The 15,567-nt window shown below is 42.9% G+C and overlaps 1 protein-coding gene and 1 non-coding gene across 2 annotated transcripts; one reads left to right on the forward strand and one right to left on the reverse strand.

Annotated features, from left to right (window-relative positions):
• Nucleotides 1-4,621: 4,621 nt before the first annotated feature.
• Nucleotides 4,622-7,212, reverse strand: LOC134482226 (granzyme C-like). Its single transcript, XM_063274930.1, has 5 exons — nucleotides 7,158-7,212; nucleotides 6,499-6,649; nucleotides 5,904-6,039; nucleotides 5,429-5,689; nucleotides 4,622-4,847 (listed from the first exon to the last, which is right to left on the reverse strand). Exons 1-5 carry the CDS (start codon nucleotides 7,210-7,212, stop codon nucleotides 4,704-4,706), a joined length of 747 nt encoding a protein of 248 aa, XP_063131000.1. The 3' UTR covers nucleotides 4,622-4,703.
• A 5,003-nt stretch (nucleotides 7,213-12,215) lies between these two features.
• LOC134478786 (small nucleolar RNA SNORA17) lies at nucleotides 12,216-12,344 on the forward strand. Its single transcript, XR_010058273.1, has one exon. It is a non-coding gene; the product is annotated as a small nucleolar RNA SNORA17 (small nucleolar RNA).
• Nucleotides 12,345-15,567: the final 3,223 nt, after the last annotated feature.

Genomic DNA, 15,567 nt, shown 5'->3' on the forward strand with positions numbered 1-15,567 from the left:
AAATGTTTTACATCAATGATTTAAACAATTTTTAGCTTTATGAGTTTAGAATTTCTATCATAATTTTCAATTTCAATATTGGAATTTCCTACTAAGTCCACCCCAAAAGAGATGGCATAACAATATATTTAAAAACCAGTCTAATTGCAGGAAGAGTGAATATGAAGTAAAGAGTAAACTGCAATAAAGAGTATTAAATGTGAAGTGTCTCGTACCTTTAACAAGGAGACACGCTTGACGAAGACCCATGACTTACTTTCTAAGATAATGAGTTCCTTAGGAAGCCCTTTCTGAATCCAGAATTCATTGTCTGAATAAGCAGGTCAGGGTTCCCAGTTGATACTATTCCTGCAAAACTAGTTCAAACAAAAAAGCAAGTGAGTGTGTGTGTGTGTGTGTGTGTGTGTCTGCATGTATGTACATTCATATTTGATGTCAGGGAAGTGAACATGAGGAGAAACACTAGAGGAAGAGTCACAGTGGGTTGAGACTTCAAGGACTAATTCCCAAGGGTTTTTCACTGACCTGCAGTGTTCGAATGCTATCAATACACTACAGACACATGACATTGCAAAGGAGCATAATATTTGGCAAAAGAAAGAAAAACAAATCCTAACTGTGATAATGTATCAAATGCATAAACATAAATCTTCTGAACCAGAACTTCTGAACCAGTTCTGTTTGTCAACAGAAGAGAAGAGCCTGTGATTAGGGGAAGAGATTGTCTGGGGAGATAAGAGAGTATGTGGGGTGGGTTTGTATTGAGGCCAGATGCCCATGTCCTCCTCTCTCAGCCTGTGTGTGGAATACTGACTGTGGCTAAAGGTGTCCTGTATAACTGCAGGGTTAGCACCCAGCACCTGACAAGCCCTTATCAGATGGCGTTGTAAAGAGACTCCAGACAAGCAGCTTTCAATCATTTATTTTTTGCCCCTACTTCTTGCTCCAGAAATGGGAAAAGAGTTCAAATTTAAAGCATAATTTTGCATTTTTAAAATCATTTGTCAAATTGTACTTGCTTGATCCATTAATATAGATAACGTACTACTTCTATTAATAAAATATGTTAAATAACTAAAAAAAATAAGACTAGGAGGCAGGGAGAATTGTTTTATTAGTTTCATGTTTTTCCCCAACCCCAAGGGGATTCCAGTCTAGGGCAAAATCAGTGCTAATTGTCATCCCTGTTGCTGAGGTTCATAGCATAAACTAAGACCCACCTGCACTCCACAAACCGAACCAAACGACACCAAGTGGCAGGCTCAGACTTCAACCTGAGGTGTTACCAAATGATGTTCTTTGCTAAGGGTGATGTTGAAGGTCTATCCTCCTATCTCAGCCCACAAAGAGTTAGAATGACAGGTAAATATCACCTTACCTAACTCAGAAGCAAAAACAATTGAACGTAATCATCTTTAGAGGGATGATTTGTCTGCACACACCTTTGGTTTGGAAACCATGGATTACAGCTAATGGGGAAACAGTTTTGACTTAAAGGATAAACTATTTCAAGTAGACCAGCAGCCTTATCCTGCAGACAGTTGTCATTCTGCTGTTGCTGTTTTCCTTCTGGGCAATCCCATTATGCTTTCAGGCCAGCCAGCCCTGAGCAATATGGCAAATGACCCCTTTCCTGTCAGTCTTTCCTGACCATGTTGGGTGAAAGCATGTGATTTCTTACCTTTGTATCACTGGTTAAAGAACACTATGAAGGGAACTTCTAGGAGATTGTCTAGCACTCATAGCTCCAAAGGCATATGAATCAATCTCAGTTAGGGGAATGGCAAAAAGTGGCAGACATAGAGAAGGGAGCTGAGGGGCTTAAACCACTTACTGTAAACACACACACACACACACACACACAGAGAGAGAGAGAGAGAGAGAGAGAGAGAGAGAGAGAGAGAGAGAGGCTTGAAAATGGCTTGGAGTTTCAAAACCTCAAACCCCCAGCAATATTCTGCAAGGTCTATTCCCTAAACCTCTCCAAATAGCACCCAGGACTGCAAAGCAAGTGTTCAAATACATGAGCCTATGGGGCTCCCTGAAATATTCACCAAATAAATGTAGGTTGGGACACAAATAGAGACCAGAAGCTGTGTATGATCTAAGTCCGTAGAAAAATGCTGCTTGCAGATTATGAACTAGGGACAGAACAAAGGAAGAATAGCAGTATATTACTTCCAAGAACAAACCAGGAAAACCTTGAGGAGTTTTGCTCCAGGACTGTGTCCTTCAGGGGTTTCTTACAGTCCTCTCCTGCTGTCGTGGGACTGCAATGGCCTGGTAGAGCAGAGAATTTGGGTCTTGATCAGTTGAAGCATTTTCTTTCCTAGGTTCAGCTGGATCAGCACAGAGATGTTAAGGGAGGACAATGTCCTCTTTTGCCAATGGTAAGGATGGAGAGATCTGAAGCAGGCTGTGTTTAAGGCATTTACCTGTGTCTGAGTCAACTCAAGTGTGTGCTCATGGGCATCAAGTCCAGCTGGCTTTGCATAGCTTTAAACATGCAACTGTGGGAGGAAACAGTGGTCTGAGCATGGGCTCATCCTGTGTGTGGGATGCCTGGAAGTTACTGACTATAGAGTAGATGACACTTGTAGGCAACTGTGTCTCGATAGCCAGGGAATCCTAGGCTCAGTTCAGGTTCTATCCTAGCATGTTTGACGCTGGCTCAACTACAACCCTTTTGTAGAAATATTTTATCTCCTTCTTAAAGGTACACGATTATGATTTTCAAAGTTATTTTCAGCCAAAGAACCACTGCCTCAAAGTAACATAGCACCTACATTGAATACATATTTGTCTATATGACTTTCAAACATGCATTGTTCTTTGATTCTGTATCCGTGTTTGCTTTTGTCGTCAACAAAGGAGCTAGGTCCATAGCGTGTCTACAGGGCAAAGATTGGTTTCCAGTTTCCTTTCAAACTGTGTGGCACTAACTTCTCTTCCTATGTACATGCATGCCTTTGGAGGTTATGGGATCCAAAGGGACATTCTACTGCATCTCACAAGAGAATGTATCATTGTGACTAGTAGAAATGCAGAGAGACATTAAGCTGTAGCTACAAGTCATGTCATCTCTGACGTTTCTGGTGATACAAGACCCTAAGGCTGCATGGGGTTTTCATTTTGCTTAAGTTAAATCAAGCACCATTTAGTGGACTAATGGGGATCTGCTTGCTTCTGACTTCCAAGTGCTGGATTATAGGTATGAGCCTGAAGCCTCACAGCTTGCACTTCTTAGCAATGTGAAGCCAACAAAGGGAGGCTTTTTTAACACAAAGGCACACATTCTTCCTACAACCTCAAGCCAAGACCTGCCTAACATGGAGAGAAGCCCATGACATCTTGCACACTGTGGAAACAGCACTCTCTGTGAGTTTCTCAACAGTAGACTTACTTCTCCATCCCAAGGTTCATTATTTAACAGCCTCCTTGATTCACACTCATTTCTGCTTGTGAATTATGCTTTTGCCCATGTTCATCTCTTAGGACTTAAACCTGCACATTTGTCATGTATGTTCTCTTTAGAATAAACACACCAAGGCTTTCCCAGCTGTGTGGTTCTCTAGCAATGGCCACCTCCCCTAGGCAAAAACACTGCTTTTCTCTGTAGCTTCCCACTAGAAGCTAAGTGACTGAAGTTATTTCCAAACCTCACACCCTTCTGTGATGACTCATGAAGAAGTAGAATTTTCTAGTTCTTTCAACCTTTGGGATATGAAAGATAGATGTGGTTCAGATGATTTTAGCCTAGAGGCAGCAGTGACTGAGATGAAGAAGCTCAGAGGGACCCATGGTGCTGAACCACCCTGTTGCCTTGGATAATGAATACACAGGAGGGAACAGAGCTGATTGGGATGGGCATTGGTGGGAGTTGGGGTACAGGTTTTGGGGAGAGACACTGAAGTCCTGGCCTCCATGGTCCCTCTGTGATCTCACTTCTGGTCTGGGCTTTTGGGAGAACCCTCTCTAAGAGGGGGCAAGCTGGTCTGTGAACACAGGGCTGATTCCCTAATTGACTAAATCACATGCAGCATTGAGTGTCCTTAGTAGGGGGAAGAGGTAGGCCTGCTCAGACCCCCATAGACTTTAAACCACAGAAGTTTCTAGATTTAGCCGACTGGCAATGAAAGAGATGGGGTGGAGCTGGGAGGGCAGAGAAAGCCTGGCCTTGTTTCTAGATGAGGATAGAAAATCCAAGAGTTGTCCCTTAATGGTAAAGCTATGGGAGAGAGACACCCTACCCTGGAAGGCCCATCTACCAGTGACTTCAGCTATCTCTTCTGTGTCTCACAGACAACCAAGCTTTCCCTCTCATGTTTTCCATATGACATAGAGGAGGTATCAGGTGACCCTGAGCCCCAAGACAGGAGACACCCAACTTTTTTTCTTGATGGTGCTCACTTTAGACCTGTCACAATGGCAGGCACTAGAGAAACCTGGAAAGAAAAATGAGCTGAGCATTGGACATGCCTGGGCTTTGAATAGATGCATGTATGGAGACGGGGCAAGTAGACCGAAAAAAATGTGCTGTTGGCCACCCTAACAGAGTTGGTCCCTGTGAATGGACATGAAACCAGTCTTTCCAGTCAGAAAAAAGTGCTTTATTCAGTTGCTGCCATCTGTCCTAGGGCAATCCTGGACTCAGCTATAGGGAAGATGGTTAGTCAGGAAATGATCCATGCTGCTTCTTGTATTTAGCTGTTTTTCATAGTTTTCTTTATCCAGGATAAAAAGCTTAAAACTCTCGTGAAGACCTGTGGAGCTGATCCGTCAGTTTTCCCATAGGAGACGATGCCTGCAGCTGCCTTTTTATGCACAAGAGGCCCTCCAGAATCTTCCTGTAAATTGAGGGGGCACACGGTGAGCTGTTTTTCACCCTCTCTCATGTTACGGCTCCTCCCAGAGAAGCATAGCTTTTACGTTCTGCTTGTGGGAGCTCAAAGGCAGGCCTGGGGCCCTTGGCCTTCTCAGCTGTGACCGGATATGGTTAGGGCTGCAACACTCTCCTGAGGCCAGCCCCTGCCCTTTTCCCAGGTCTATGATCCACTCTCTGTGAAGGTGTGTGGGACGCTTGTCTCCAGGCTGTCAAGGACATAGACTCACAGCATGTAGGGGAAGCCCATAGACAAAGTATGTGTCTGCTCAGAGGAGACATCTGGCCATGGTTATGACACACTCATGAGTCCAACTTTCTAAAGCCTGAGCCTTCAGTCAAGTGTTGTTTTGTATACACATCCTTTTATACAATATATGTTCAACAGAGCCTCCTAGTCAGCTCTGGGACCCTAGTTCATTACTGGTTCCTACTGTTACCAGAGAGAAAGATAATAGCCAGTGAGTGTCTTTAGGTTTGATTCTATAGGCCCCCAGATTCCTTTCCCCTCCAACAGAGCCCAGAGTTGTAGGCAATCCAACTTACCTCAAAGGAAGTTCCCTTGGTCTTTGAGTCTCCCACACATATCTCACTCGCTTTGATGTAAGAACGTTGGAACTGGGACTCACAGACCCGATCCTTCTGTACTGTCAGCTCAACCTCCCGCAGTGTGTTTGGGAATTCCCCCTGTGGGGTTATCTTTCCCCAACCAGCCATGTAGCACCCATCCTCTGGCTTCACATGGGCATTGTGCCTGGGCAGGTTGAGAGGCCTCACAGCGCTAGTCCTCTTGGCATTTCTCACCAGCTGCTAGACAAGAGACAGAAGAAAGCAGCTCAACCAAGAGGCTGGCGCTCTGGGTCACATTGAAACTCAGGGTGGAAGGAGGGAAGAAGTAAGATGAGAGAAGGAGGGCAGGGAGAAGTCCTGCACCAAGCAGAGCACAGTCACCAGGGCTGGGATGAGGAGTGAGGGCTGAAGGATGTGTGGAGGTATGGGGTGGGAGAATGGCAGGTCTCACCTTTAATAGCATGATGTCATTGGAACATTTATCAGGATTATAGGCAGGGTGGGGAGTGGTGTTTGCCACAGGGATAATCTGCTGTGTCTTCTCTTTAGCCTTGGTGTTGTGGGCCCCCAGTGTGACTGTCATTGATCTGTGAATAGAGCAGAATGTGGAGGGGAGACAGAGAGTCAGAGCAGACGCAGTTCAGGAACTTCAAAAGGCAAGAGAGGAAGGGTGGTATTCCAACTGCAGGGACCTGAGGACACAGGAGGGCCTCAGGGTTTGACCTCCTGCTCTCTGATTCTCAAGAACATAAGATTCCTGGGGGCTCCCTCTTGCATCTAGGCAATATTCTGAGATTTGCATCAACTTTTAATGTGAACTTTCAAACTCAACCACTGCTTTCATTTACCAGTGTAATTGATCAACTCTTACTTTTACTCTTACTGCTTGCTATAACCTCTCACCCTTTTACCTCAAATGTGCCTCTTGTCAGACATCAATTTTCACAATCCTGCCTTCTAGTGAGAACTCACAGGGAGCTTCTACAAGAGAGCACAGAAACTCCTGTGTGTGTCTGAGAAAATGTGGGCTGGCTGCTTCTCCTCACCTTCCTCTGCAGTGAGCAGCCGTCAGCACGAAGTTTTCTCTCACCAGGAAGCCTCCACAGAATGTCTTCTTCTCATTATCATTGAGAAACTCAAAATATGCCATGTAGGGGTCGGAATGTGGACTGACCTCATTGCCTCCGATGATCTCCTCTATAAGAAAAGCCTAGAATATTTTGTGTCTGAGAGTAATATTTGAGGTCAGGAGGGTAGATCTGGGGGGTGGAGGGTGGGTGATTGAAAATGGAGCCTGCAGTTCCCCAAGGCTTTTGAAGACTGGATTCATTGCACATCAAATAATCATGGCTGAATATTAAATCTCATTAAAGCTCCCCTTTCCCTAGTCTGAAGTCAAGTTAATGATGTACATTTTTGTATCTTTGCATTCTCTGCCACATCTCTTTCTGAGGATGATCCAGTCTCCAGGAAGTGGGAAAAAGCAGGAGAACTAGTGTCTACTACGTTTTCTGAAAGCATCTCCATTCTTCAGACCTTGTTGGAAATCAGGCCAGTGTCAGATTTCCAAGTCTGGTTTGGTATGGAACCTGACGTTCAGAAATCTCTTGGGTTCAGTGTCAGGACAATCCCTGACCACTGCTGGGCAGAAAGGCAGCAGAAGTTGTCGTGGAGGGGCACTTCCGGGACAGGGGTGTTCACTCACCTGCTCTGGCTCCATGAGGCAGAAATAGGGTAAGGAGTATCAGGACTGGTGGCATCTTCCCAGCAAGGCTGTTCAGATTGGAGGAGGGCAGAGCAGACACAGCCCTTGGATGGAGATGAACGATGTGTGGGCTCAGGGATCTCACAGGCATTTTAAACCTATGCACCTCCACTTCTGATCAGCATCATGTTACTTGAGGAAGTTTTCTAGTTTGGTTAAAAATGATGCTGTCGGGGCTGGGGATTTAGCTCAGCGGTAGAGCGCTTGCCTAGGAAGCGCAAGGCCCTGGGTTCGGTCCCCAGCTCCGAAAAAAAAAAGAAAAAAGAAAAAAAATGATGCTGTCACCACATTTACCTCCTATGTGCTAAACTGGGATAAAGACCAAAAATATACAAGTTTGGAGGGTGTGGTTAAGTAGGCTTGAGGCCTCAGGATGTCCATCGTGACTGGATGGAGACACAAGTGTGTCCTTTTCTAACTCTTACACCCTTTTACAATCTGGTAAGATTTTGCTTGTTCTCTGTGTTTTTCTTTTTTCCTTTTTCTCTTTCTGTCTTTCTGTCTTTCTTTCTTTCTAAAACAATACTGACACACAATTTATACTAACAGCAGTTATAATACTGCTCTTACTCACTGTTAAACACACAGTAACACAGCACTTAATGAGAATTCCTGCTGCAATACAGAACATCATCTTATTAATATTTGGGAGTGCTGATCATACTGTAGAACAATCTCTTTGAACATTCTCATGAATTAATCTTAACTCTGACTCTCCTAGGAAGAGTTATAACTGGACAACTGCTAGGAAGTCACAAGAGAAAAATTTAAAGGCAAGTGTTTGTCTCATATACCATGATCATGTGTTACTGTCATACATAGTAAATTGTGTGTGTGTGTGTGTGTTTGTGTGTGTGTGTGTGTGCGTGCGTGTACATCCAGAAAACCACAGAGCTACCAGATCCTGCTTTCTTATCACTGCTTCATGGATTTCAGATACTTTTGAACTTTCTCCTCTCATATTTTGGGACCAAGAAAGACTGTTTTGTCTTAGTTATGGATTAAAGTCTTTAGTCTTTATGCAATTAAAAGTATGAATTACCTAAAAATTAGTCATCTGGTCCATGGATATGCAACATTTTGGCTTCTCTGCTCCACATTGATGGCTATTTTCTGGGGATGCACACTGCTTACCCAAGCTCTAATGAATGTTGATTGTTTACCCTGAAAAGGACTGTGTATAGCTGATACAATATGTGCACACAGAGATAAGCAACAAAAGCCTACAGAATAAAATGATCTTAACTATATGAGAGTCCATTTGGAGAGAATCTTTTAAAACTGTGGAGCAGGGTCCAAGTTGGTGTTATCTGAAAACCTGTAAGTAATAACATTTATTTTGGTTTGCTTTTATCATAATAACAAAGGAGGACAAAAGGATCAGGGTGAATATTCTATGTTGTTTTGAAAAACAAATGTTTCACTTTATGGCTTGATGGACATAGCTCTGATCTTAGTATATTTTTAAGCCAGAGGAGCTGAAGTTACAAGTAATGATGAGCTATCAACATGGCGGTCTAAAAATGCGGCGTATACTCTAAGACTCCTGAGTCCTGTGTGCAGTCCCTTGTGCTCAGTTTTTGAGACTAGTTGCTCACAAGTGTATGTGCTGTGAAAAGTGGTAGTATGCATACAGTGTGATGCTAGTGTGTGAGCATCTGTGCCTGAAAAAGACCCATAAAAGCCCCATAAAGTCATTAAGGGACATGATAAAAATACTTTTAATTTGAAGTAAAGATTATAGTTCTATGCATCCCATTTGAAGGACCAAAAACAGACTTATGAAAATACCAAGGTAGTGACAATATTTCTGGACTTCTTTAAATATGATATTAAATTCTCATGTTAAGTGTCAAAGCAAGGCTACATCACTGTTCACAAAACTCCATTCTGCTGGGTTGATATGTGTATATTTAATTGGGTTTAATTTGAGCTCACCATAATTCCTTCTTCACCTGGAACATTCATGACAAGTTGAATTTCACCTTAAAGATGAAATGAGTAATTAAATACACTGGAAAGTTAAAGTGGCAACTAAGTTTTCATTGTGAAGTCTGTCCCAGATTTTGTTTATTTTGTGATAAGTAACTTGATATTGCTGCCAGAGTGTCCTCGGCTTGGCCATCCTACTGGAATGAGAATGATGTCACCAGAGTCAGCCCAGTCACTCCTTAAGACTTTTTGACATGGGAGATGATCTTATCCTGTGAACCTTATGAAATTCTTTGACAACTTTATACATGTTTTCAACGTATTTTGATTATTTGATTACCCACAATCACCCCCTCTCATGCCCCTCTTATGCCCGTCTAATTCCCACTCAGGCTTTCTTCTCTGTTCATACGTTTTTGGATATTCTGTGCAAAGACCCTTCTGCCTACATCTCCAAACTCCAATGCCCCTTACACTTCACCAGTCTCAGAGGCCTCCAACCCATCATTCAATATCCTTTAACTAAATGGATTCTACATCCAACCTCTTCACTACAGTACTCCCATGGTCAGTCAAAAGCCTAAGTGAACCTTCCACTTATTCAAGGCCTCTGCTTCATCACCACTGCCTGTGTCCCTATCCACCTTACATTATATTTTCCATGACCAATGGAAACCCTACTCGCTTCTTAATCCTAGACCTTAAAGGTGTTTCCTCCCTTCAATATCCCTAGATGTTCATACTTGATATCAATTTTTTGCCTTTACTTGGACAGATTCTCATAATTACCAAGCCCAACAACCTGGATTGTCTTTTCCCCAGGATTCAAACACAGTTCCTCCTTTTCTGGCCAGGCAATCACTAAGGTACTGGTCTATTTCCCCCTTTTCCCTCCTGCCTGCGACAGTATGTGGATGACCTCCTGCCTGCTTTAGTATGTGGATATTCTCCTGCCTACTACAATATGTCAATAGCTTCCTCCTTTGTAGTCCTTCCCTCTCAGACAGCCAATACTGCCTCACTCATTACTTTCCTCAGTTCCAGGGGTTCCAAAGCTCAACTCTCCTCTCCTAAAGTCACCTATCTTGAATTTCTCTCACTCCAACCCACAAACACTTCACTCAAAATCCCCTTGCCTATTTCTGTCCTCAACAAAATGTGAACAGCTTTTCATGGGAGGGGGGATCAATTTCCTCTGTTCATTGGTCTCTGGATACTCACTTCTACATCCTCTATACTATGTTGCTTCTGCATGAACCTGTCTTGACAAGCAATTCCTTAAACAAACATACAAAATCTCTTTTCAACCCTGGCCCTCAGCCTCCAAATCTATGCAGAGCTTTCCATCTTTCCACTTCCAAAGAGCAATGCCTGTAAGTCTTGGAACACTTTCTAGTACTGACTTTTACCCCTGTAACTTACCTCTTCAGAATCTAAGAAACATCGTTCTAGGGTGGCATCCCTGCCTAAGGGCTCTTGCCGCAAATCTCTGCTCATCTCTAAATCAAACAAACTAACTGGGATTCCCCCTCACATTGTATATAACATTGTATTTCTCTCTCTCTTTCTCTCTCTCTCTCTCTCTCTCTCTCTCTCTCTCTCTCTCTCTCTAACTTACAAAGGACTCAAAACCCTCTCATCACCTCCCTTGGATTCTATCCCTCCAAACTTCTCTCATCAAAAACTCATTACCCTCATTTCTTTCCTGTCCTTATACAATTCCTCCATGTTTTCCCTTTACCACAACACAACATTTCCCAGACCCTGTTCACTCCTATCCAGAGACTCCCAATCATCTCCTCCCTCATCCCTCTCACATAAAGAGGCTCGTCTAGCAACTTCTTTTTATACTCTTTATACATATGCCCCTCTCTTCTCCCAAGAGGCCACAATGTTGCAGAATACACAGTGGTTCCAGATTATGCTATCATCAAGGTGGCATCCTTCACCCCCACACACTATCAATTATTAATAGCCTTCACCAGAGTCTTCCAAATTGCCAAACATACATTATTGATGGAGTATACAGAATCCATATATGTTTTCCTTAACACACTTGACCATCTGGAAGAAACAAGGACTTCACACACAAAAGACCACTCAATTACTAACTCTTCATATACTCATCAAGGTCTTACTTTTGTTTTCTCAAATTGTCTGGGTTCACTGCAAGGCACATGAGGCAGACCCCTCCATCATCAGTAAAGGCAATAATCACACCAACATGACAGCCTGTCAAGCTGCCTTTTTATCCCTTACAATTCATCACACCTCTCTCTGGACCACCCTACTACAAAACCCAGAAAACAACATATATAACCGTCTTTTAGCACAGGACATAACCTTCTACTTACATCAAATATTTCACTGTAATAATAAATCACTTTTATCCTTTCCTCAAAACCATCTGACTCTCACCTCATTAGATAAGACCTTTTGAACACAACCTAACCCAAACCTGCAATGTATGTCAGCAAAATAATACCACCTCCACTGTTTTATGACCTCGTATTCCTACTCACCAGTTATAAAGGCTTGAAGTTATAAAATCTAAAACAATGTTCTAAGGTATAAAATGCAAGTGTAAAGATCTGAGAATATAAAAGCTAACCCGTGAGAGCCTGTAAGATGGTCTAAGGTAGTGTTTTAAGGTCTAAGGATGTGGAAGCTTAAGTAAGTTGTGAGGGTTTATTTATGAATCTGAAATAAATAAAAAGTGTTTAAGATTTCTTTCTCTCTGTCTATGCTATTGTTTGACTTTACTTTAACACAAAGATATAAATTTACTGCTCTTTCTACAATATATATTTCAGTAAGATTACAAAATAGGTACAATTTTATCTCTTTTTATAAAGCTAAGAATTTTCACAAATGGACTTAATGAACCTCATACAGATCAAATGAACTCCAAATTGACTTCTGTCGATCAACAGCCTAAAATTTCCCCACCTGTTTCTGAGCATGGGATCTCTCTCCCTTTTCGTGGTCTTCTCCCCCTAACTACCAGGACCATGGGTGTGGAAATTTCAAATGTACACCAAAGATTTTTTTAAAAGTTTCCTGCTTGCTGCCCTTAGAGCCATTGTAGATGTGGCTGCTCTTTCACATGTACATCAGTAGGTGGCAGCGAGGACAGGGGCTATGTCCACACTCACTGTTCTGACCTATGAATATCTAAATGATTAATGTAACATTCCCTACAGAAAGGAAGCCTAAGACTACCTCCAGTACAGGACCAAGTCTCCAAACCAAGAGTTAGCCTGAGATGAACACCAGTCTGGCAACATGCAGGCCTAGAAGGGGGCAGATGACCCATGTGTGGCACCATAATGCATAGGCAGGGCACAGCACTCCTGAGACTACTCCTAGATGACGCCAGAAATTCAGAGACCATGGGCACTACTAAGAAAAACAAGTAAGTAGTGGAGAAATGAAAGAAAAGAGAAACAGAAAGATGTGAGCACAATGAAGAAAAGCAGAAATGAAGACTCAAGATAGTGAGAAACAGCCTGTTGTAGATAACTAGTGATGCCACATAATGAGCAAAGACCCTGTGCTGCCACTGGGGGGCACATCTGGGTCCATGGCCCTGCAGTAGCAGGGTTCTGTTACCATCAAAGGCCAGGTGGATATCCTTGGTCTGAGCTACTACCCACGGATATTTCATTGTCTGAAGACTGTGCAGAGCTGGTCCTACCGCTCACCTGGGCATGATGGGAGAACTGACCCTAGAGGCATGAGAGCAGGAGAGCAGACCTCACCCTCCTGCTGCAGTACTCAGGAGAGCTGAGCTGCACACAATTACAGGAGTTGTGAGGGACCTGGCCCTGAGGATGCAAGTGTGGAAGATCTGGCTCTATCACTCATTTTTCTGTGGTGACATGAATGAATGAAGGATACCTTTCTTCCCCCTCACCCCTCACCACTTGTGGCAGGTGTAAGAACCAGCTCTTGGGTCATTAGGGTAGGAGAGTTAGCCCTCCCTATCCCCTAACCTGCTACAGCACTCTGGAAAGCAGGCCCTGTACTTCACCTGGGCAGCATAGGAGAGCTAGGCCTGGATATAAGATTGCAGGAGAGCCAATCACAGGACATGAGTACAGACGAGCTGGCTCTGCCTTTTGGCTGCTGGACAGTGGTGCTGGTGAGGGAGAGACACTTTTCCTCTCCCTTAACCCTCCCATTTATGGCAGACCAAAGAGCTGGCCATATCCCTCATTGGCAGCACCCTGAGCAGACCCTGTACCTCACCTGGGCAGAAGGGTAAAGCTGGCCCCGATTGCAGGGTTTGCAAGTGAGCTGGCCTGAAGGGCATGAAAGCTGAGAGCCAGCAGGCTAACCATCTCAGATGCCTCTCAGGCCCAGATTCAGGGCTTTGAATTGACCTGTCCCAACATCAATGAACTGCCTGAGTACATGAAGAGGCTGTCCTACAAATCTAAAACTATAGGATCTCCATGATACAGGGCAGGAACCGAATATCTGAGAGAAGTTCCAGTGAGATTCCAGTATTAATAGAGTAGCAGAAACCAGAGGCTTCATACCAGACCAATGAGTCATTGCAATGAACGTTTGCAAATAAAGAGGTGTACAAAAGGGTACACTGTAGGACACACTGCAGCACACTACAGAGTCCACAATGAGATATTTTTCTCTGTTGAGTAGCAGAGGTTTCGAAGGTGGAATGTGGGAATTAAGGGGAGGGGAAGGTGCATTGCCTGAGGCCAGCCCAAGGCTGGGTCCTCTCTAAAGCTGGGGGCAACAGTTGAATTGCTTTCTATGATAATATAACTATCTTGACTTTAAGTTACTCTGCAGCCAGAAGCTGCAGACTTCTGGATTTACTGACACTTGTTGCTAACAGTGGGTGGTTAGATAAAGGATTTATCGCTATTGTTCCCATCTAGGGCCAGGCAGCCAGAAGCCCTTCACTGGAATGGCTAGTAAACTCTGTGAACCAGAGAAAAAGGAAAGGAAAAGAATTAAGATGTGTTTTATAGTCAATATGAAGAGGACAGACACATATGCATTCATACATACATTTTCATTTACATTCTCACTTACACATTTACACATTCACATTTTTGTTGTACCCAACCACCTGTCTCATTTGCTCCACAAATATCCATGTGTGCTTATATATGCATGAGTACATACACATGTATATATAGACAGACATATACATTTGGATGGATGGATGGATGGATGGATGATGGATGGATGGATGGATGGATGGATGGATGGATGGATGGATGGATAAGGCAGAGCTACCCAAGCCAAACTTCTTAAGAAACAACTTTATTTCTTATCCTTGGACTTTTTATACAATCTTAGACAAAAAGTTATTTAGAGGATTTCCTCAAAGATAAAATGTTACATAAATTGGGAGTTACAGAAAGATGTTAATATTAAGTTCAAAGCAGTGTTTCATTCTAATATACTCCATATAAGTTCAAAGCAACGGTTTTTAAATGGCCTTGAGTTACAGTGCACATCTGTAGCTATATCCTTGGACCTAAATATTTTCCTGGAACACAAATTTTCCGAAGCTTATTTCTCTTTTTAGTGTAATTATGAAAGCTCATTGTATTTCTTATTATGCAGCCTTTACTTACTATTATGAGGAGTGGGCACATTTTAGTCTTGATTCTACTTTATTACATCTTTCTAGCAAAAAAACTAAAACCAACTCTTAAAGCTTGCTTCTTAAGCCCCTAACCTAGCAGAGACTTGAAGTGCCAGACAATTCTCTAGGACCGCCATCTGCTCAGAGGAGAACATGAGGAAGCACTGGGGGAGGATTCAAGGAGAGGGTGACCAGGAGGGGTCAGTGAGTAGGGTGTAAAATGAACAAGTAAAAAATAAAATTAAACAAAAAATTTTCTTCCTAAAATTGTTTCAATCAAATCAAGAGTTCCATAAAACCATTAACTCCTCTAAACAACATTAATTCGTGAAAGTTCATCTATATGTTGATCTTTATGAAATCTGCTAAAATGTTGGGCCACCTTCAGGAAGGCCACCTGCTAGCCTTAGTTTCTCCTAAATGGCTCCTGACAGTCCAGTGCATGATATGAAATTCACAAAGAACCAATAAAAATGATTTTATTATTTCCCCTAAATTCCTTAACTTTCCTTTCTGTTCCTAGTCTATAGGTCCCTACTGGTTTCAAATCAATTGCAAGATACTCCAGCAGCTCAGAGTTCCCAAATGCTCCCTCAGAATCTGCATTCCAGACAATTCCAAAGCAACTAGACCAATATGGTCCCACAGAGCCTGATATCAAATGACAGAGCCTAGACTCCCTGGTCTTGACCACCATTCCAACTTCCTTGAGTATGGATCGTTGTCTTTATGCAGGTGAGGGTTAGCAAATAATGGGGCAGGGCCTATGATTGGAAAGTGAGAAAGCAGGGC

This window comes from Rattus norvegicus, chromosome 15, assembly GCF_036323735.1.
Source record: "Rattus norvegicus strain BN/NHsdMcwi chromosome 15, GRCr8, whole genome shotgun sequence".
Lineage (NCBI taxonomy): Eukaryota > Metazoa > Chordata > Mammalia > Rodentia > Muridae > Rattus > Rattus norvegicus.

Coding starts and splice junctions, on each gene's coding strand:
- LOC134482226 (XM_063274930.1), bottom strand. CDS start 7,212: ATGCCACCAGTCCTGATACTCCTTACCCTATTTCTGCCTCATGGAGCC. Junction 5,690..5,903: donor ATGACATCATGCTATTAAAG/GTGAGACCTGCC, acceptor CTTGTCTAGCAG/CTGGTGAGAAATGCCAAGAG. Junction 4,848..5,428: donor CCAAGGGAACTTCCTTTGAG/GTAAGTTGGATT, acceptor CTCAATTTACAG/GAAGATTCTGGAGGGCCTCT.